Source organism: Numenius arquata, chromosome Z (assembly GCF_964106895.1).
Source record: "Numenius arquata chromosome Z, bNumArq3.hap1.1, whole genome shotgun sequence".
NCBI lineage: Eukaryota > Metazoa > Chordata > Aves > Charadriiformes > Scolopacidae > Numenius > Numenius arquata.
Window position 1 is genome coordinate 50,738,921 of NC_133616.1, and position 24,042 is coordinate 50,762,962.

General features: G+C 40.4%; 1 protein-coding gene across 3 annotated transcripts in view; it reads right to left on the reverse strand.

Annotated features, from left to right (window-relative positions):
- Positions 1–3,040: 3,040 nt before the first annotated feature.
- Positions 3,041–24,042, reverse strand: part of LNPEP (leucyl and cystinyl aminopeptidase) — a 65,705-nt gene continuing 44,703 nt past the window's right edge. For all 3 annotated transcript variants that reach the window (XM_074165743.1, XM_074165745.1, XM_074165744.1), the window contains 9 exons: positions 15,615–15,775; positions 13,035–13,123; positions 12,297–12,477; positions 11,403–11,559; positions 9,825–10,009; positions 9,018–9,179; positions 8,056–8,196; positions 6,724–6,805; positions 3,041–5,764 (listed from right to left, as the gene is read on the reverse strand). In XM_074165743.1, the coding sequence (XP_074021844.1) occupies positions 5,633–5,764; positions 6,724–6,805; positions 8,056–8,196; positions 9,018–9,179; positions 9,825–10,009; positions 11,403–11,559; positions 12,297–12,477; positions 13,035–13,123; positions 15,615–15,775 (1,290 nt within the window). In that variant the 3' untranslated portion in view covers positions 3,041–5,632. The remainder of the gene's footprint in view (positions 5,765–6,723; positions 6,806–8,055; positions 8,197–9,017; positions 9,180–9,824; positions 10,010–11,402; positions 11,560–12,296; positions 12,478–13,034; positions 13,124–15,614; positions 15,776–24,042) is intronic.

Below are 24,042 nucleotides of genomic sequence, written 5' to 3' on the forward strand. Positions count from 1 at the left end.
AATCTCTGTACGGATTCAAGGATGGTGCCAAATGCTCTGTGTGGCTGGCTGCAGCAATGGAAGCAGACCAACTGGCAGTACAGGGGTAAACCCACCTGGGCTGCTGAATTATGGCAAGATATGGGATACAAATTTAGCAGAAGCCACTTGGCTAGCTAACACTAGAGGATCTGCCAGTCAACCTGGCCCTCCCCAATGAAAACCCCTAAGCATTGTAGAAGGAGATAAGGTCCTTGCAGTACATATAAGGAACTTGTTGGGAAACAGCCTGAGTTATTCCTTCCTCAGGAAAGGGCAAACCTACTCATGGGATTGTTTTTCCTGAGCGCTGAAGGACTTGGGAAATGCAGAAGAATGGGTGAGTCCAGTGTGTACCTCAAGGTGATTCACTCCTGGGTGAAAATAATCCATGATTTGAGTTGTATGATGGCAGTGTTACACGATGCTGTATGTCACCACTGCTGTCTGCCTTATGTCAAAGGTGTTATAGCGGGAACCTCTCACTGCTTAGGTTAAAGGCAGGTTAGAGGCAAGAGGAAGAATTCGTCACGATGTTAAACCTTACAGCCTAGTCCAAATGGACCAGGGGTGGAGATGGTAATGGATATACCTTTAAATTGTTGTAACCCATGGTTTGAGTTGCATGTTATAGAAGTACTACATCAGAAACCACCCAAACCATTGAAGGATGAACCTCACAAGAAGCAGTGCAAGCGCAGCAGTGACCCAACTTGAGCTGGTTTTGGTGCCCAATAACTCCACGCAATGCACAACCTCTCCTTTCCTGAGTGAATACCATAATAGATGAAGCCTAAATGGAAATGGAAATGGAAATGGAAATGGAAATGGAAAGCTGCCCAGCAGAAAAGGACCTGGGAGTGTTAGTGGACAGCCGGCTTAACATGAGCCAGCAGTGTGCCCAGGCAGCCAAGAAGGCCAACGGCATCCTGGCCTGTATCGGCAATAGCGTGGCGAGTAGGACTCAGGAGGTGATGGTCCCCCTGTACTGGGCACTGGTGAGGCCTCACCTCGAGTACTGTGTTCAGTTCTGGGCCCCTCACTACAGGAAAGACATTGAAGTGCTGGAGCGTGTCCAGAGGAGAGCCACCAAGCTGGTGAGGGGTCTGGAGAACAAGTCCTATGAGGAGAGGCTGAGGGAACTGGGCATGTTTAGTTTGGAGAAGAGGAGGCTGAGGGGAGACCTCATTGCCCTCTACAACTACCTGAAAGGAAACTGTAGAGAGGCGGGGGTTGGCCTCTTCTCCCAAGGGAATAATGACAGGACCAGAGGAAATGGTATGAAGTTGCGGCAGGGGAGGTTTAGATTAGATATTAGGAAGAATTACTTTACTGAAAGAGTGGTCAAGCACTGGAACAGCCTGCCCAGGGAGGTGGTGGAGTCACCATCCCTGGAGGTATTTAAGAAACGTGTAGACGTGGCTCTTCAGGGCATGCTCTAGTGCCCGGGATTGTGGTTTGTGGTGGGGTGTTGTGTGTGAGGTTGTGGGTGTGGGGTTTAGTTGGTGGGTGCTTTTTTTTTTTTTTTTTGGGGGGGGGGGGGGGGGGTTGTTGTTTGTTTGGTTTTGTGTGTTGTGTTTTTTTGTTTGTTTGTGGTTTTTTTTTTTTTTTTTTTTTAATGTGGTTGGACTCGATGATCTCAAGGGTCCCTTCCAACCACTAAGATTCTGTGATTCTGTGATTCTGTAAATGAACTCAATGAACATTTTATGTATATGAATGGATATTTTACAATTTATGGAGGAAGGGGTGGTTAATGAGGATGTATTGCAATAATGTGGGACCTGAACATGACCACTTAGTATGGAATAAGTGATGAAGAACGTACTGGCTTTCATTGAGACAGTTAAAATTTCTTCATAGTAGCTTGCACAGAGCTAATGTGCTGGCAGTAGTGTTGATAACACTGATGTTTTAGTTACTACTGAGCAGTGCTTACATGATGTCAAGGCCTTTTCTACTCCTTACACTGCCCCACCAGTGAGTATGTTGAAGGTGCAAAAATAGTTGGGAGGGAAGACTGTTGGCACAGCTGACCCCCAACTGGCCAAAGGATATTCCATACCATATAGCACCATGCTCAGCAATACAACTGGAGGTGTAGGTTCATGGGTGGGGCCACTATTCAAGGACTGGATAGATATCAGTCTGTTGGTGGTGAGCAATTGTTTCCATTTGCATCACTTGTCTTTCTTGGGTTTTAATTTTCCTCTCTTTGTTGTTTGTTTTTTGTTTGTTTTCAACTCTTTTTTTAAAAAGTACTATTTCTTTTTAATTTTAAACTGTGTTTATCTCAACCCATAAGTTTCTTTCCCACTTTTACCCTTCCTGTTCTCCCCATGTCCCATGGGGGAAAGTGAGTGAGTGGCTGCATGGTGCTTAGTTGCTGGCTGGTGTTAAATCACAACACCTGGCCACACCTGCATGGAAACCTTAGGTGGTGGGTGTCTGTTTTGGAGCTGGGCTCTGATGAGGCTGGGGGGGAGTAGGTGAGGGTTAGGTGGTACAGTAGGCACAGAGCCACCGTGTTAGTGGGGCTGTGAAGGGGCTGCCAAGGGAAGGTGAGGGCCACTAACAGCTTTCAGTCCTGGCCTTTTCTGTGTGGGAACCCTATGTGGTGGTTGTGCGTTTTGGAGCAGGACCCTGATGAGGGGTTAGGTGAGGATTAAGTGGTAGACAAGGGCAGATCTCCAGTGTTTGTGGGGCTGTGAGGGGGCTGCCAAAGGAAGGCAAAGGCTGCTAAGAGCTTTCAATCCTGGCCAATTCTGTGTCGGATCCATACCTGGTGAGAGTGTATTTGGAACCTGGGCTCTGGTTGTGGGGCTGGGACAGGGCTGCTGGGGGAAGGTCCCTCCACAAAATCCCCAACTTTCCAGATTTTCTTTATATAGTTTGCTGTCTAAAACTCATCTTCATGCTATTTCCTTATAATCATTATGTAAACATTTGAATAAAATAGTAAATCTTCTAAATTCCACAGCAGAAATCAGGAAGAAAATGGGACCTTCTTCCACATTTTCCTTTTGAAATTTTATATGCATTAATACTGCAGTCAGGGATGAGGTAAAACACATGAGGGGACAGAAGTGATAGAAAAGTGAACATTTACTACTGACTTCTCATTTAATATGAAGAAGTGATTAGAAAGAAAAAGAGATGACATATATATACAGAAATATGCAAAGATGGAACGAATATTTCTGTAGAGATTCCAAAGATTTAAAATAAAGTAGGAAATGAAGCCATAACATGGTAGTACAAAAATTCCAAGAACATACTTAATTACAATTCTAATTCAATAACTTACAAGGAAGTATGATTTATTTTCAATGCTTATACTGTCAGTTCCTTCTTCAGTGCATGTAAAAATTATTCATTTCTGGGCCTTTTGGGCAAACAGGTGTTTGCACACTCTTAAGGTCTAACATTCTTTCTGAGAATTTCAAGGTTAAAAAATGACATCTGCAATTCAAATGTGAGCTGAAAAATGAGGATTCTTTTTTCTAGGAGTTTTGACAGTTACTCTGAAAAGATGGCAAAAGTATGGTATAGCTTAAGATATCATAGCTTACAATTTTTGCCAACGAAATAAACAGCCAATGCTCCAGTTTCATAAATAGAGGCATTCAATCTGAATTACCCTGTGACAAACTTTTAAGTCCATTAATTTAACTCTAATTCAAACTATTATCTCCTTCAGAATTTACCGCAGCTGAAATTAAATTAATCTAATTTAAATAGTACGACTTCTAATTGCTAGTGCTTTCATCATAGTTTATAACTGATCACATAACTGGATAAGACAACGAGTCTGAATCTGCTTGCGTGAATCCACAAAAGGTGCATTGGTAGTGAAATGGATAGAGAGGTGTCCAGATAAAAAGGTATGTTTAGTCTTGCATGTGTTGTATATATATGTGCTATACTTCAAAAATGGCCTTTTTAACCATTTTTGAAAGAGATGCAGATTGCACAGTAGACATTTTGTTTTTCTGATGTAAAGCCCTACATTAGGGCTTTAGATCCTTTTCTATAAACCATATAAATCATAGAATGGTTTGGGTTGGAAGGGACCTTAAAGACCACCAAGTTCCAACCTTCCTGCCAGGGGCAGGGACACCTTCCACTAGGCAGGTTACTCCACCATTTCATGACCAATGCAGCTGGACCTTGTTCTCACCAACAAGGAGGGGCTGGTGGAAACAGTCAAGCCCAAGGGCAGCCTTGGCTGCAGTGACCATGAAATAGTGGAGTTCAAGATCCTTAGGGCAGCAAGGGGGGCACACAACAAGCCCACTGCCCTGGACTTCAAGAGAGCAGACTTTGGCCTCTTCAGGGATCTGCTTTGCAGAGTACCATGGGATAAAGCACTGGAGGGAAGAGGGGCCCAAGGTAGCTGGTTAATATTCAAGGATCACCACCTCCAAGCTTAGGAGAGATACATCCCAACAAAGAGGAAGTCAGGCAAAAATGCCAGGAGTCGTCCATGGGTGAACTTTGAGGATTTGAAAAGACTTTGAAGATTTGACTCACAAGCCTTTTCACAGTAGAAGAACAAAACATTAAAACTTAAATGAGAAGCTTTCTTAAAGCCAATGTCATAAAAAGTGAGCAATGTTCACAAATTATACTGTCATATGCAAGTTATCAAGCAAGAAAAAAACAAAAGTTTACTCAAATGAAGTGGCTGACATATCTATTAATTGCAGACCCTCTGCAACAAGTGGTGAAATTAAAAATCAGTAGTCAAAAGGGCACAAATCAGTAGCTGGTCTAACAGATAAGCCAATCTGGAAAAATGCAATTTTGTGCAGTTGCTTATAGATCAATACAGCAAAATCAGTTACAATTAAATGATTAATGATGAGACTCTCAAAAATGTATAATAAAATCAAAGTAAAACTTCCAAGGTCACATCAGTGTTTCTCGAAAATTCCATCTTGAAAACACTTGGTTTTGCTATCTGTTTTTTCTTTTCCATACTACTATTCAGCCACTTTATAAATCAAAGTGGTTTTTATTTTTCTGTGTGTAATTCCTCAAGAGTACTGTGAAAATAGAAAATCCAAACTTAAATAAAATTGGAACCTTATTTATTTCACCTCAAACTGGTGTACTTTATAAGATCCACTACTACTTATGTAACTGAAGTATGATTTTGTTTCACAACAGCTTCTATATCTACGGATGTGGCAACTACCTATAGTTTTGCATTAAAAAAATCTACTGCTTATCAAGCAATCTGAAAAGAAGTAACAGATCATGGTAACTCTTTCTTTCTGACCCTGATTGTCAATATTAACCCACTGCTAAGAAACTACGACACAGCTCCAACTGAAAGGGCATATGTTTCAAATATAAAATTGTATTTAATCATTTGTGCAGCTGTTTGGTCTACAGATGAAAACAGTTTCAGAATAAATACTTACATCTTGCTCATAAATGCTCCAAGGAAAATAAAAATTTATCTGAAACATGCCCTGAGCTATCTAGACTCCTTAATAGTGCAAACAATGCTGCAGTGATGCCTGGTTTCACCCTGGGTTTTGTAAAAGCAACACAGCAACTGCCCACAGAGCTCCTAAATGGCTGACACACCACAACATTATGCACACTACAGCAGTTCTTGTAGCTTTGCTAAGTTCCTCTCCATCCACTGGATATTGAGCTCAATTGTGTCAATTGCCTCTTTTACACAACGCAGTTGAGAACTCTCCTCCGATTGTGACTCAAAAAATGACTTCACCTGCATAGCAAGAGAAAAGAAAGAAAAAGAAAATGTTAATTAAAATCAACACTGGCCACACAAATAGGTCCAGAAGCAAAGGCTACACAGATGTTGCAGGAAATCCATTTGCAAGAATCACTGGTATCTATGCAGTACGCAAACCTCCCAAAGAAGATCCCAAAATGCAAGGAAAGGATTTTTAATAGGAACTGCACCAGTAACTAGTTTGATTTCAATAAATTATTTCATCAATAAACACACATTCACTTATCATATTCATCACAGAGCAATCACAGAGTACTCAAAGTTCTGGAAAAGGAGTCTTGTTCTGTGACAAAGAACTGATTGTTGCAATCAACCCTCTTCAGCGCTCTGGAATGATCTCCACACCCACTCATCATTACAATTGTCAATGCTAACACTTAAAATACTATAGATTAAACTGTAAACAGCTATCTCTACTGAATTATCTGAATGAAAACATTAGACTAGACCATAAACCATTCTTGACACATTAACTTCAAGGCCTTGTTACGGAAGACAACAGAGATTTCTAATGGCTATTAACGAGCTCTAAGCTGATACTCAACCTCACAATAGATCCTTGCGACTGTTGACTGCAAAAATAACATAAAACAATTTTTATGGCACTCCATCACATTCCAGATGCAGATGCAGAAAGTATAGCTTGTTTACAAAATCCAGACTAAATCATTATTTTGGGAGAGAGTGTGTTCCAATGAACAGGAAAACAAAACAGTATAAACATAACTGGGTTCAACTCTGCCACAGACTCAGTACATAACCTTCAATATGTTTATGTATATATTTGTTGTGTTTGAAATATGGAAAGCAATAGAAAGATGTATATCCTTGCAGAAGGGCCTCAAGGACAGAAATAACGTGTTTTCCTGATCCCTCAATTAAATGAAATTGGCACTAGAAAATAACCCTTTCTCATAGATTAACGAACCAACCTCAAGTAGATGTGCCTTTGTTGCAAACTGAGAAGTTGACCAACTAACGATATTCTGGATAGTATATGAGCCTAGGTGAAACCTGAAATACAAACAAAGAAGTTATTTTTAACAAGGAGTCACTTTAAGATGCAGGTTCAGTATATGTACACATTCTTATTTCTGCTTTTTTGTTTTAGTAGTTGAAAATAATTAAAAGCAATAAATTCAAGTTTACATATCTCATTTTTCAAAAGAGTAACAAGGTCCTAGATGTCCAAGCCTCCAGTTCCCTAATCCCTCTAAAAATTGAACTTAAGAGCAAAAGAAATGAAAAATTTTCAAACTTCTATCACAGTTCAAATAGTAAAGAACTGAATACCAAGACTTGTATTTGTGATATGGATTGCAAACCATATCCTAGGCTGCATTAAAAGAAGTGTGACCAGCAGGTTCAGGGAGGTGATTCTACCCCTCTACTCCACTCTGGTGAGACCCCACCTTGGATACTGCAACCAGCTGTGGGAGCCCTCAGTACAAGAAAGACATGGACCTGTTGGAGCGGCTCCAGAGGGGGGCCACAAAAATGGTCAGAAGGAGGGAACTCAGGAGGGGCCTACTGGATGGATGAGGAGGGACTGTATATGAGGGTAAAGGTTTTAAACTGAAAGAGGGGAGATTTACATTAGATATAGCAAGAAATTCTTTGCTGTGATGGTGGTGAGACACTGGAACAGGTTGCCCAGGGAAGTTGTGGATGCCCCTTTCTTGGAGGTGTTTAAGGCCAGGCTGGATGGGGCTTTGAGCAACGTGCTCTAGTGGGAGGTGTCACTGCCCGTGGCAGTGAGGTTCGAATTAGATGATCTTTAAGATCACTTCCAACCAAAACCATTCTATGATTCTGTAACAATTCTACAAGAGCAGGATGAGAGAGTTGGTGTTATTCAGCATGGAGAAGAAATAGAAGAAAAAGGTTTTGGGATTGATGTAAAAAGGCAGAAAAAAAAATACATGCTGATTGAATTCCCTGGGCCTGCTTTTGAATGCATTTGATCCACATAAACATCCCACATCTGCAACAATTATCTTAGAGACAGCATAATTTTAACAGAAATTCAGATCACGATTTTTTAGAATCACTGTGAGCTTCCAAAGCCCCATCAACTATTGGTAAGACTTCAATGTTTATGTTATAATTTATTTTTTCTAAAATCAGATTTTAAAACAGGCTTTACAGTTTTAATACAAATCTTCTTATAGGAATCCAAGTACTTATTATCTTGTGCTTGAAAGAAACAAACAGGTGCTTTTGCCACCATGAGTGTGAAGTTTCAGCTACATCAAAAGCCTTACTTTCGTGTAAGCTTTTTCCAGTTCTCTTTGACGAAGTCCCAGGCCAGCAAATACCCAGGCAAACTCTGGCTAACAGTTGCTATGATATGAGAAATTTCCTGTGCCCTGATGACTTCTCCTTCAAGGCTGTTCTGCATTAACCTAAAAGACAAAGCATATGAAAAGGGACAAGAAAAAAACATCTATTCATATCTTCACATGATTCTCCCAATACTCCTGAATTAGATGGAAAAGATTACATAATAGATCAAGCAACATGCAACTTCTGGCATCTGGCATCTGAAGCACTGACGCTCCATTTTATAACCACTGTATGTCTTTAGCTTTAGTTTCCAAGTATCAGTGACCTTAGCTTAGTCTAAACCAAGTATCTGAATTTTCATTGTTGTTGGAAAAGATGAATTAAATTCTAACAACTTGAAAACATAATACATTGAAAATTTAAGAGAGGAAGCTGTAACAAGAATCATCTAGCAGGACAACCTTGGTATCCTCCACACAGTACTGAGATTTGGTATCTAGAGAGCTGTAGGAGCATAATATAAGGTCAAAATTTCACCAAAAGGAAAAAAAAAAACAAACTCCCAAAAAACCCCAACAAGTTATAATCTTGGTTATAAAGATATCTAGTCCAATCTTGTAAGATTCCATAGGACAATATTCAATTTTGTTACCTTTACCGAAAGATCTGCAATTTTGTGTTACCACTAGTACAAAGGCTTTAAGTTCAATTGTCTTCTCTTTATGCCTATTCAGAATTTGGCCCTTTAAGCTATTCTGCAGATTATTTTAAAGTGAAAACTATCAGGTTCTTCATGGTTATGGAAACCTGTACTAAACACGTGGACAGATTTTCTTTAGGAATCAGAATTTTTTTCCATGATACAAAAAGTCAATACATTTTTTCAAATATTGTAATGCTTTTAATTTATACAGCATACAACTTTTTGGGTCCTTCATACCAGATCATCTTTCTGACATCATCTGTGCTGGCCAAGGCTTCAATCATTTTGCTTTTCTCTGCTTCAGAAACTGAAGAGGAGTACATCTTTAGGAGGAATTCCCAGCCATCACTAGATTTGGCTCCAGCTGTAAATATGGCTTTCATAACATCACTAGGCAGACTACAGGGAAAAACAAAACCAATAGCAAAACAAAACAACAAACAAACAAACAAACAAAAGGGGGACATAATAATGCTCATCTGAGAACAGAAGGAAGAGAAGTCACAAAATGAAAAGATTACCTTGAAAGAGATGCCTGTCTTTTGAGCAATTTAATTCTGTAGCAATTGTAATTTTGCAGGACTGAATTTCATGCCAGTCCTGCAAAATGGCTTTAAGTCACTGAGAAAAAGCAAATCATATTAGCCACATCAAAGCACAGCAAATCGTACAAAAAACCTGAGTAATTTTCTGTGGCTCAAAAATGCACATGAAACCAGAGTAAAATAAATTCTGCAAGATAAAAAGGTATGTTTTGGCATTGCTACTAATTAATCCTCCTTAAGCATGCTGCTTAGGCAATGTAGATGGAAGCAATCTGTGGCTGGTTTTGCAGTCACGCTTAATAAGACTGCAAAATGAGTCTTAAATTCTAGCACAGTTCTCTCTCTCATCTTAGAACTGCAATTACTTCTACATGAGGAACAGTAAAAGACAGAATGATATGCTTTACCAATATTCAATTGTTGGTGGTGGTGTGGGGATTTTTAAATTTATTTGTTGTGGGTTTTCCCCCAAAAAGTGGAAGCCCAGTTTTTGTGGTACCTCATTGTTCCATTAGACTTCATCCACTTCTCAAACATCTCAATGGCAGTTTTTCTACAGTTTCTTATATCATGGATGCAGGCAAAAGTTAGCAGCGTTGACCGTAGTTCTCGTTCAGACAGGGTCCCATCATCTGTCCAACGCTGTTGATCAATTTTATCACCAAGCAGGTGCTCTATTCTATGCTAAAGGAGGAAAAATTATTAGCAATAGCTAATTCTTCCCAAGAGGATTTTCTATATACAAAGTTAATTTAAAAATAAAATAAAAAAAAGGTTTTAGAACTGTGGAAGTTAAACATAGTAGGTTTTCATCTACCTATTCCAATTGACATTTACATATCATTTCTTATCTGTGTGAAAAAATATCAGATACCACATAGATCTGAAAGATGGGCCACATCGATATCTTACATTGCACGTGGAAACTGAAGACTACTCTTCGAACTACAGTTCAGACTTGTATGTAGTCAGCTTACTATCACAACTAATTTCAACTCCTGTAGGTTTAATTGCTTTTAACTCCATCAAGTGACAGTTAATACACCTTAGTTTAGCACAAACAAGTCAACCTTTACCTATATGCTGAACACCATTCATGGTTGTAGTTTTGTAGCTTGTCAAAACCACAGCTAGGTGCCTGACCAGTTACCACATCTCAGCTGAAACACTTAAACGTAAATATAACCTCATAGACACTGCGTTGCAAACCATAGCTTGGACTATTTATCACAGTAGATCTGTAAAACTTTTGAATAAATACTAAATAAAGAAAATTATTATAGTAGTGTTTTTTTGTATAAGTTTCCTTAAGCACTCACTAATTTCCCTTACCTATTATAAAGAAAACCATCTGCTATTTTATCTAATCATTTAATCATTTTCCTCCTAGACTAAATCCCTTTGCTGAGTTACAACGTAAAGCACCAAGGATCATTTTAAACATGTAGATGAATACAGACAAGTTTTCATAATAAGAAGGTAAACAGAGAAATGAAAGACATTTCCACAGCAAGATCTGAGGCTACAATGTTGATTTCATTGCTAAACCTGTATCACTGTATCATGTTAATCTACTGCACAGCTGGAATGGGGGGACAACAACATTTCATACGTTCCTATTTTTACAGAAAACAGGTTTTTTTCCATTGGTTCTATATAAAGCAATTAGATCTATGATCTCCAGCCACTCTAATAATTTTGTAAATAAATCTTCTGTACTAGAAAAATGTCATGGACTCTGTTTAACTACATATCTGTACTACATTGACCTTTATAGCCACTGTAGTAAATCCACAGACACCACTGTGTTCTTGCTGTATTACACTCTCTACAAAACACTGCAGGCAGGAAGGGGAGTGTATAGGGGGGAAGTTGATTCAAAAAAACTTAGCAATTCAGTAAGAGATCATTACTACTTAACAGAAGCATACAAGACTGGCAACTATGTAGGAACTCTATCCCATTTAGTGAGATAACTGAATATGTTCAACAGTCAACACTTAAAAAGATTAGGTAACTATAAAGAACATAACAGTTAATTATGTCAAATTATAATTTAAAGAAAAATAAGACATACCATGACTCGTGCTGCCAGTTGTTGCTCACTCTTTTTCTCTAAAAGGTTGTATATAAGACTCAGCTGAAACAAAGCTTGAGTGAGTGGTGCAGTGCTGTTCTCTTTGGTAAGGTATTCAATCAGGTCAAAGGCATTTTCCAGAGACTCTTTCCCTAGACTATAGGTCAATGAATACAAACATTAAAATGGCTTCCAAATTAAAAGCACTCCCTGAAACAAGATCAGAAGTGGTGCTCTCCATTACATTAACAGAGGAATAGGTGAATAGAGGGAGTAACATAAACACTTATGATGTAGAGTTTTTTTATATTATAGCATTGGTAAGATAGCAACAAAGCAACAATGGCCACTAACAATGCCTTTAGTTAACAAAAATGAAAATAGGTAAGGAAGTGTGACAATAATGTCTGAAAATATTTATCATAAATGAAGGTACTCAGATAAAGGAAGCAGATGACAAAGAGGCCACCCAGAACACTCAGCCTCACCTGGTCTGATGGCAGTGGTGAAAGACAAGAGAGGGAGCAAGTAAAAAATTGACAGGCAAATAGCCTACTTCTGTCATTGACAGAGTACAGGAAAACACTATGCTAGGCAGATTATCAGACACTAAGGAAAACAGTGTCTTCCAGAAATAGAAGCTATCATGTGGCTCTTTGGGATGCAAATAAATGGATGCTGCTATAAAGAACAGGGAGATAGCATGTAAGACCGATACGGAAGCATCACTGAAATAACTTAAAGAAATTATTAGTGAACAGTTTCAATAGGCTAATAGAGACTGAAACAAAACTTCTCTGAAGCAGGCTTCTCTAGAATCTAAGTCAGATCTTCTTTCACTTGGAGAAAACTTTAAACAGATATTAACTATGTTTTCTAATATAAAAGTCTTACCCTGCAAGGTTGAAGATATTGTTAATCAAATTGGCTCTGTCTTTAGGACTCAAAGCAGTGTGGTTCTTTTTCAACAGATCAATCAGCGTTTTCCAGTCTTCAGCATAGTGTACCATGTAATAGCCATTCATGTCCACATTGAATTTTATCCATTCCACCTCTTCTGGAAGTTCAATGACAGCTAATGGGCAGACAATCAGTTAGCAGCAGAAATAAAAATTTAGCAACCAGTCATTCAAACCCAAATCTATGAAGCAGACTATTTCCAGAGAATCAATAAATCCCTTTCCACTCACTAGTTCCCCCTACTATGAAGAAGGAATAGCCAGTACAGGGGTTCCACAAGAAGGCTCCAAAATTCCAGGTTGTACTTCTTCCTACATCTGATTGAATAAACAGTATCACGATTTGCTCTTAATGTATTCCAGATGCAAAAATTTCTTACACCATTAAAGAAAATAAATAGCATTTCAGTAGGAAGTGACTTCCTCACATTTCAGTGAGCAACTCTCCCATTACTCACTCTCTAAAGCACAAGCAGTTTGAGAGGTTTTGTGCATGTACTGGGAAGACCAACTCTCTAGTAATGACACCACCAGCAGTGCTTGGCTCCAGATATGTGTAATTATTTCGCACTACGTATGCTTTCATCTTCACATCTTATGCAAGTGTGCACTTAGAAAGATTACTAATCTGTAACAATTAAGTAACTTGCTACAGAATTATTGAGTCACATACCTGACTTTTGGTCCAGTAGATATGCATTAGTACAATGGGTAAAGTTGCAGCTACTAGTTATGTAGGTGAGAGGAATATCCCACAGGTAACTGCAAAGGAAAGCAAATGTTTACTGACATATCAAACACATATTATTTGTCTTGAAGGATTTGTTTTCTTTTCTTTTGTTTTTAAATGTAGGCATTTTAATATATTAGTAGTATTAGAACCACAGCATGCTGTGTAAAATAATAAAGTATAAAACTCACTCATATAATCAGAGTATGATAAAAGAATACATTTAGAGCATGTAATGTAATTATTTTTTTATTCCCACCATGTTGACAAGTGGGAAAGTTTCACAGAATCACAGACTGGTTTGGGTTGGAAGGGGCCTTTATAAGTCATCTAGTCCAACCCCTCTACAATAAGCAGGGACATCTTCAACTAGATCAGGTTGCACAGAACCCCTTCCAACCTGACCTGGAATGTTTCCAGGGATGGGGCCTCTACCACCTCCTTGGGCACCTTTTTCAGGTGTTTCACCACCTTCATCATAACAAATGTCTTCCTTATATCTAGTGTGAATCTACCCTCCCTTAGTTTAAAACCATTATCCCTCATCCTATCGCAACAGGCCCAGCTAAAAAGTTTGTTCCCATCTTTCTTACAAGCCCCCTTTAAGTATTGGAAGGCCACAGTAATGTCTTCCTGGAACTTTTTCTTCTCCGTGCTGAATAACACCAACTCTCTCAGCCTGCCCTCATAGGAGAGGTGTTCCATCCTTCTGATCATTTTTGTGGCCCTCCTCTAGACCTGCTCCAACAGGTCCATGTCTTTCTTGTACTGAGGACTCCCACAACCAGATGCAGTACCCAAGGTAGGGGGTCATCAGAGCAGAGTAGATGGGGAGAATGACCTCCCTCAACCTGCTGGCCAGACTTCTTTTGGTGCAGCCCAGGATACAGTTGGCTTTCTGGGCTGCCACCACACATTGCTGGCTCATGTCCAGTTTTTCATCCACCAGTCATTCTCAGCAGGGCTGTTCTCAACCCCTTTATCCCCCACACTGCATTGACACCAGGGCTTGCCCCAACCCAGGTGCAGGACCTTGCACTTGGCCTTGTTGAACCTCTTGAGGTTCGCATGGGCTCACTTCTTGAGCTTGTCCAGGTCCCTCTGAATGGCATCCTGTCCCTCAGGCATGTCAACCACACCACTCAGCTTGGTGTCATATGCAAACTTGCTGAGGGTGCACTCGATCACACTTAAGTCATTGATGTTTATGTCATTGATGAAGACATGCAAACAATGCTGGTCCCTATATGGACCCCTGAGGGACTCGACATTTCCTAGTACTTCTTCCTCAGTTCCAGCATGCTAAGTAGCTTGTCCAAAGCCGCATGTACAGGAAATATCTGGCTGCATCAGAAATTCAGCCAGTATTCAGCAAACTGGAAGAATAAATGTTATTGTGGCTCATAATGATGATAAGGACTTGATTGTGTAGAGAAACCACAACTTTGAATGAGATGAAAAAAGTTGCACATAAGCATTCCAATTTTGACAGGGACCCCTTCTATGTATGACTCACACAGAGCACTCTTCTTCAAAAGCTTTTCATGCATTCCCAAAATTGACATCCACTAGCAACAGAAGAATAACTAAGTTTAAGAATTCTTCCTTATTTCCCTTACCTTTCAACAATGAATAACAAAAATAAAACAAAACCCTGTAACCTGCAACATTTCAAGAGACAAATTTCTTTCACAGGCCTGATTTTGCAGGATGATGTGAAGGACCCCGTTTCTGTTAAGACTTCAAACAGCTGGATTAAACCATCAAAATCTCAAAAGAATTCAAAATTAAGTATTTTTGCTTGTTACAAAATACAGTAAGGTTCATAATATAAGGCATATTTGCAGAAAAATCATTTTTACAATCAACAACTGCCACATCTTTGCTACTTAACCATTTGCATATGTACTTCTCTTTTAGTTTTTGGTATAATGGATATTGCCTCTCTTATTTACTCAGCCATCTGCTGTCATGCATTAGTGCCATCTTAAAATTTTTAAGCCAAGAAAGCTTTGATTCTAGCTTCTCTACTTTCCTCTAACAAAGCACAAGATATACACTGAATTTTGGCAGGAAGGAGTAGAGACTCTAAAGTAAGACACACACATCTGTAAATCTGCAAACTTCTGCAACCTGCATATCTTCAGCTTCTCATTAACCACACAAAATTTTCTGAAATTAAAAGAAAACTTTCCCTGTGAGATCTGCCTTTTGGTATTAAAAAAACTGAAGAATTCATTCTACTATTTACCACAACTCATCATCTCATCGTAAAAGTTTCAGGAAAGGATGCAAATAAGAAACTCAGCTTACAAAGGACATCATAGATTTTTACCAGTTGCTTGAGTGGAAATAGACATGGATCTTCAGGCAGTTATTAGATGTGTGAATTTCTGTGCCAAATTCTCTATTACTAGCTGCCTTCAAAGAAAACATTAGAACTCCTGAATACAAGTGAGAAAGATGCACAAGATACAAGAAAGTAGATTTTAATGGATAAAAAGTAATTAAGATGGTAATAACCTTGCATCTGATGTCCAATTTTCCGTTTCCACGTGATACAAAAATTTCTCTTGTTGTACAGAAATAATCTTTCCCTTTCGGACAACAGTGACTAAAGGAAATCCTTTATGCAGAATCCATGTTTTCATCAACTTTTTTACATCTAATGTTCCATTGGTAATCTGCAAAAACAATCATAACATAACAAGAATATAGCAAATGGAGAACATTTGTAAAGCTTCCTCCTTAACTTACCATGTAAGTAGTAGCAGGATTCTGCATCTGTAAACAACCACTTTGACACTGAGCTTGTAAATTTCGTAACTAATAATTTAGGCAAGCAAGTGGTTTTGTTTTCTGAAGTTGAGGGAATCCTAGCCAAGCAGTGGAAAGACAAATTGGAAACATCAGGCAGGTTGAACTGGTATGTCATGCAATTGGAGAAGAGAATGTTACAGAAAATAAAGTAAGCTCCCAAGCTCCCCTGTACCCTTTCTCCTTCCTTATTGGTATTCTGATATTATGTGGGTCTTTCAGGTTAAAGCTCTTCTTTTAAATCTGAAATGAATACTAGAAATTGAATTAAAGCAATGGTGTGCCTACCAGAAAAACATATAAAAACATCCTTTTTTTTTCCCCTCCCACTTACCAGCCTTTGCATAGCTTAAACTCAAACCTCTTCCAATCTTTCAGAAACTGTTTGTACGGCAACACCCCCACTGAGAGACAAGTACTTTATAACGTCTAAATATCAGTGCCTCTTTATTAGCAGAGATGATCATTCAACCTGAAAAAGACAGTATGCCCCCAAACTTACAAAAACATGTTTTAGGTTGAGCTCTAAGGAACATAAGGAAATTAATATATCATTATTCAAGTTACATTTGATTTTAACCAACCTATACTGTCTCTATTTTACCTTATCAGCATCTTACTGCCCACTGTTCTCTGTTCAAGCCAACAATAACATGTACAGTTTACCCTGATGGGAAACTGCTATATTATTTATGTAGAGAATGACCATAAACTTAAGATTGGGGTTTCAATTCCACAGAAGCAATTTCTATCAAAAGTTTAAAAATTATAGAATTTTAAGTCTAGGTGTTTTTTTACTTTTTGCATACTTCCAAAACCCACTCTTGGGTAAATCCTCTTCCTCCTCATTGCTACTACAATGTTATATTATGCAATCCCTTCATAAATTGTCCAAGGTGTGCTGAATCCATGCTCTCACTTTCTTTTGCCACTATCTTTTCTTTTGTTTCCTGTTACACTTTGAAACCACCAAGAAATCTGTAAGATCAATGTCACCCAGCCAAAAATATCCAAACCAAAAGACCCCAAACCCAAAAGAAGAGGAATGTTAAGACATCAGGAAACTAATTAAGTCTAATACGTGCACCTTGTCAACTTTTCTGTTTCACTTCGCAGTCTTTCTGTGCTAACATTGTGAGCCACCTGCAGACTGGCAGAAAGTTTTATGTCTAATCAGTACTCAGACATGAGTAAATTTGAAATTTACTCCACTGAAATCATTCTATTCCAAAACAGAACCATCCCCAATCACCTGAAATTAAACCAACTTATTAGAAATTACAGGTTCATAGTTTCATCATAGCAAAAATCTTATTGACGTTAATTGATTTTACTGTGTCCTGGTTCTGGTGGAGATAGAGTTAATTTTCAAAAGGAGCTGGGATGAGGGTTGGCTCACCCAAATTAGCCAAACAGGTAATCCATACCACATGATGCCATGTTCAGTACATAAGGGATATATATACTATATACATTATACCATATAACATACACTATATACAGGAGGTGGCCGTCGAGGGGCCAGGAATCTCCACTCAGAGCAGGTTGGGGGCTTCCAGGTTTGGTCAGTAAGCGGTGGTATGTTAATAGCATTTTGTATATTCCTTTAACAGTACTATTCTTGTTGTTTTCTTCTTTCCTTCACTGTTCTGTTAAACTGCCTTTATCTCAACCCACACAGGTCTTTCTTTCGGTTCTCCCCCCATCACCACCCCCATCATCACTGTAGTGAGTGACAACTGCATAGTTCTTTGTTGCCGGCTGGGGCTAAACCGTAACAGTCCTTTCTGACACCCAGCGTGGGTCACGAAGGGTTGAGATAATGACAGATCTGACCAGAGCATATTAAAACGAATTTGTTATATGCATTTATTATATTAGTTAAATAGTTGCTGGTCACAATATTGTTTTGTTTGTTTGCATGGCTGTGTTACATAAATTCTTAAACATATTATGTAAGACATGATGCTGTTTATCAACTCTGGGAGAGGGATCATTTTGTTGTCCTGTGTTATAGCAACATATGATATAACATCACTGTTCAGGTGGTTATGCTGGTAGCCTTTTGCATCATTGCTGTCCTGCCCGTACCTCCGGCACCATCTCTTGGAATTTATTAATAATCACACCCAATCTATGAGGGAAACAGGAAGGGATACTTTCTCTTTCACCTCCCTTTTCTCCTTCGGGCCAGGTACAACAGCTTTTGAGAATTCTGAATATCCTTGGGATGTTCAAACCAATATGGTCCTGTTGTTATGTCTCCTGAATGTGTTCCAGGTCTTGTTTATGCTTAGACAACTATTTAAGACTGCCACCCAGAGATCTGCCCCAAGGCTGGATAGTCATGAGTGGTGTGGCATGTGGGAGAATATGGGCAGGTATCTAGACAACTTCTCACCTCCAATGGTTTGGGACTTCACACCTGAGTGGCTACAGGATCCTGATGAAATGATGGGGCCAGTCTTTTTTCAGTGGTGCCCAGTGACAGGACAAGAGGTAATGGGCACAAACTCGGACATAAGAAGTTCCATCTAAACATGAGGAGGAACTTCTTTATTTTGAGGGTGGCAGAGCACTGGAGTAGGCTGCCCAGAGAGGTGGTGGAGTCTCCATCTCTGGAGACATTCAAAACCCGCCTGGACACATTCCCATGCAACCTGCTCTAGGTGGACCTGTTTTGGCAGGGGGTTTGCACTAGGTGATTTCCAGAGGTCCCTTTCAACCTGATTCTGTGATAGAATATTTGAAAGGAAAATGCTGTGACTATTCCAGAAAGGCACAACTCACCAAAATGTGCTGTGCCGTGGCCAGTATCTACCAAACACTGCTCGATACCTTGCAGCACCCTCAGGGGAAAGAGAGGGGAAACCAGACTGACAGGCACTGCAGCTACTCCAACTCCTGCTACAGGTACTGTGTCTATTCCAGGCCCTGCAACAGACACTATGGCTACTCCAACCCCTGTGACAGACACTGTGGCTACTCAAAGCCAGGTGGCAGGCACTGCAGCTGAACCAGAAATCCAACCTGTGCCCATATCAGTTGCCCCTATCCAGAAGAAGAAATACACACAGAAATCAGTTTGCTTAGCGAGAGATGACGATGAACCACAGCCACCATGAGAACAGAAGGAAGAGGCAGAACCAGAGATAATCATCCATCCCTATCCCCGAGTGAGCTGCAAGATAGGTGAAAAGATTTCAGCCTCCATCTGGGTGAACACATTGTCATCTGGCAGCTCTGATGCTGGGATAACAGGGCCAGTAGCTTGGAATTAGCGGGTAGGGAAGGCAGGCATCTGGGATCCCTGTCTAGGGAAAGGAGCATTGGCAAGGCGATTAGGAAGAAGACACAAGCCCTCAGCATCTGGGGCTGAGGGAAAGGCATGAGGGAAAGTTACCCCTTCAGTGAAGATGTTGTATGTCATCCAAGCAAGTGGACCACCATGGAGAGAGGCAGCCAGTACCTGAGGGAATTAGCCATGTGAAAGAGGTTTATTATGAGTGGACAGTGCACAGGTACCACAGATCCTGAGGACGTCCAATGCATACAGCCCATATGGCAGAGTTTGTACAGAGTGAACCATCATTGTATGCCGGCTCATTGGTAGTGATGGAATGGAAAAGTGAAGAGAGGATGGACAGTGGATGAGGTGGCTGGCCTACTCTGGCGATACCAAGAAAGTCTCTCTTCCCCCCTCCTCTCAGCTGTGGAGAAACTGTCCCGAAAGGTCCAGCAACTCAAAGAGAATATGTCTTGCTTCCCACCTGTATGGGCCAGTATCTCAGCTATTAGGAGTAGGTGGTTTTTCTACTTAAGAGAGAAGATATAGAAGGTATACAACATGGGGCAGCCTGTGATTTTACCTGCATGACCACTGAGAGGACATGAGGAAGTGGGACAAACAACCTAGCTCAATCCTACAGGCACGGGTACAGGAGTTGCAAGGAAGAACAACCACAAAAGGGGATCCCTCCAGGAAAAGTGCTGCTCTAGTCTCAAGCAGGCAGTTCCACAGAGTAGTAGGCCTGATCTTACTTCTGATCCTTCTGAAGGGACTTCTAAGCCATTTTTGCAAGAAGTGAGTAACGGATACTATGACCAGGATTAGAGTGAACCTGCCTCCAGCCAGGTGAAGGAAAGGGACAACCAGGTTTAAGGGACTGTGTGGATTCGATGGCCTGGCACATCAGATACACAAGTGTAAGCGTCAGTTAGACACGGGCACACAGTGTACCCTAATACCATCAAGCTAGAGAGGAGAAGAACCCATTTGTATTTCTGGAGTGAGGGGGGATCCCAAGAGCTGACTGTATTGAAGGCAGAAGTGAGCGTAACTAGGAATGAGTGGCAAAAGTACCCGATTGTGACTGGCCCAGAGGCTTCATGCATCCTTGGCATAGACTACCTTAGGAGAGGGTATTTCAAGGACCCAAAAGGGTACCAGTGGGCTTTTGGCATAGCTGCCTTGAAGATGGAGGAAATTAAACATCTGTCTACCTTGCCTGGTCTCTCAGAGGACACTCTGAGGTGGGGTTGCTGAGGGTAGAAGAACAGCAGATGTCAATTGCTACCACAATGGTACATCAGCAGTAATATCACACCAGTGAAAACTCTGATTCCCATCCACAAGCTGATTCATCAACTAGAGATTCAAGGAGTGATCAGCAAGACTCGCTCACCTTTAACAGTCCCATATGGCCAGTGTGAAAATCTAATGGAGAGTGGAGGCTAACAGTGGACTATCGTGGCCTTAATGAAGTCATGCTGCCACTCAGTGCTGCTGTGCCAGACATGCTAGAACTTCAGTATGAACTGGAGTCAAAGGCAGCAAAGTGGCATGCCACAATTGATATCGCTAATGTATTCTTCTGAATCCCTCTGGCAGCAGAGTGCAGGCCCCAGTTTGCTTTCACTTGGAGAGGTGTGTGTCCAGTACACCTGGAACCGACTGCCCTAGGGGTGGAAGTACAGCCCCACCATTTGTCATGGAGTGATCCAGACGGCACTGGAACAGGGTGAAGCTCCAGAACATCTGCAGTACATTGACGACATCATGGCATGGGGCAACACAGCAGAAGAAGATTTTGAGAAGGGGAATAAAATAATTCAAATCCTTCTGAAAGCTGGTTTTGTCATAAAACAAAGTAAGGTCAAGGGACCTGCATAGAAGATCCAGTTTTTAGGAATAAAATAGCAAGATGGAGGCCATCAGATCCCAATGGACGTCATCAACAATAACAAAATAGCAGCTATGTCTCCACCAACTAGTAAAAAGGAAACACAAGCTTTCTTAGGTGCTGTGTGTTTTTGAAGACTACAGTCTGATTGTAAGCCCTCTATATCAAGTGACCTGGAAGAAGAATGATTTTAAATGGGTACCTGAGGAACAACAAGCCTTTGAACAAATTAAACAGGAAATAGTCCATGCAGTAGCTCTGGGGCCAGTACAGGCAGGGCAAGATGTTAAAAATGTGCTCTCCACTGCAGCCAGGGAGAATGGCCCTACCTGGAGCCTCTGGCAGAAAGCACCAGGGCAGCCTCGGCCCCTGTGGTTTTGGAGTTGGGGATACAAAAGATCTGAAGCCCACTATATTCCAACAGAAAAGAAGATATTGGCAGTGTATGAAGGGGTTCAAGCTGCTTTGGAAGTGGTTGGTATAGAAGCACAGCTCCTCTTCGCACCTCGATTGCCGGTGCTGGGCTGGATGTTCAAAGAAAGGGTCCCTGCCACATGTCATGCAACTGATGCTATGTGGAGTAAGTGGGTTGCACTGATCACACAGCGAACTCGAATAGGAAACCGTTAAGTCATCCATGAATTGTGGAAGTGATCATGGACTGGCCAAAAGGCAAGGATTTTGGAATATCACCAGAGGAGGAGGTGACATGTGCGGAAGAGGCCCCACCACGTAAAAAACTACCAGAGAATGAGAAGAAATATGCCCCGTTCACTGATGGGTCCTGCTGGATTGTGGGAAAACATCACAAAGGGAAGGCTTCTGTGTGGAGTCCTACACTACGAGTTGCAGAAGCTGCTGAAGGGCAAGATGCATTGAGCTAGTTTGCAGAGGTGAAAGCCATCCAGCTGGCTCTCAATGTTGCTGAATGAGAAAAATGGCCAGTACTTTATCTCTAAACTGACTCATGGATGGTGGCAAATGCTCTGTGGGGGTGCTAATCTGTGGTTCCTGGGCTGCTAATCTGTGGCAAAATATTGCTGCCCAGACAGAGAATCTGGTTGTGAGAGTACATCACGTAGATGCCCATGTATCCAAGAGTCAGGCCACTGAGGAACATCAACACAACCAGCAGGTGGATCGGGCCACTAAGATTGAAGTGGCTCAGGTGGATCTGGACTGGCAACATAAGGGTGAATTATTCACAGCTTGATGGGCTCATGATACCTCAGGCCATCAAGGAAGAGATGCAACATCTAGATACGCTCATGGCTGAGGGGTGGACTTGACTGTGGACACTATTGCACAGGTTATCCATGAATGTGAAACATGAGCTGCAATCAAGCAAGCCAAGTGGTTAAAGCCTCTTTGGTATGGATGACTTGATTTTTCTTCCTTCTAGGTAAGGTATAGTTTGCTTGCTGTATTACAGATTTTTCTTTCAATTCACATGCAGTTTTCTCATCTTCACGCCAACTGTGATTGTTGATTTCCACAGAGAAGACTAAGACTTAAGAAATTATTGTGATTTTGCTGTGTGGACGGCAAAAATATTTGAGCAAAGAAAAGTCTACTTTTACAGTTGAAATTTTCAAAAACGTTCACCCTGGCATAATTAATGGGAGCAAAAGGAAAAACAGCCAGTCAATTTGCTGAATATCATAGATTTGTTTTTACTATTACCATAAATATGGGAAACAACCTAAAGCATACCAAAGATCTCAACACATAATAATACTTAATTGACATAAGGGAGACTCAGTGAAAGAGTTGACATCTGAAATGAAGAAGAATCAAGAAGTCCAGATGGAGATATGGCCTCTTGTATTATGAAGATAAAACTTTGAAAGATAAACTTTTAGCAGATCTGGACACTGGCTAGAGTCTAAGGGCACTAATAATGATATCAGTCAACTCAAAGATCGGATAGGTATACATTTATATAGTATTTATTTAGGTATATATTTTCTGTGGGTTACTCAGATTCATCTAGTTCATATACTTTTAATTATTCACACACCTACTGGGGGGAAATATTATTAAGCAAATATTTTCCATCAGGTTCCTAGAATGGATGATCTTTTGATACCAAGGGCAGAGAAAGTAATCACAGATGCTGCCTGTCTAGATTTGACTGTTAACCAACAGAGTCTGGCTGAGAATCTGAAGGTGAAGACCATCAGAAAGCAAGAGAAACGAAGAATTCAAGATACAAAAAGAAAAATACTAAGACAGAAAGAATACCAAAACCAAAGGGAAATGGACACAGGGACAGCACATTTCAGTAAATTTAGAGAGGCAATAGATGAACATCAGTGTAAAGAAAGTAGTGCAGAACATGTGCTTTCTCAAGGAAGCAAAATAACAGAAGCCCAAATGTAAACTAACTCATTGCAATACCAGACCAGTCCAGCTAAACCATGAGTCTTTGGAAAAGGGGAATATGAAAGTGTATGACAGTGCAGGCTATGAAAACAAAAAGACAAACCAAAGACTCAGGCACAAAATGGACACAGAGTAAATGGCAAACATTGTAAGCAGCATCAGAAAACATCTAAAGAACGAGCTGGTGTGCCCCTCCACACAGAAGGGCAATTTCTGGTAGATAATGCTGTTAAATACCTGGTGTCAGTAGGAATTTGGTAATTATTGAATTAGCACCAAATACAAAGGGTTGTTTCTCATTAAAATAGGAAATACACAATGAGTTCTGCCATTAGATGTTACTAAGTTGGTTGGATGCAATTCACTTAAGAATACTAATACAGGTGGGTGAAGAAATCCCAAAGCTGGTAACAATTACTTTTAACTCTTAAAAGATGATGGCTGAGGTTCCAAAAGACTGGAGAGAGAGGCCTGCTGAGTTTGCAGAAAAGCTGAACTTGTCCCATGGACGAACAGCAGGGTTATAATAAAAAAAAAGTTTTTTCTGAGCCAGGGAGACAGACTAA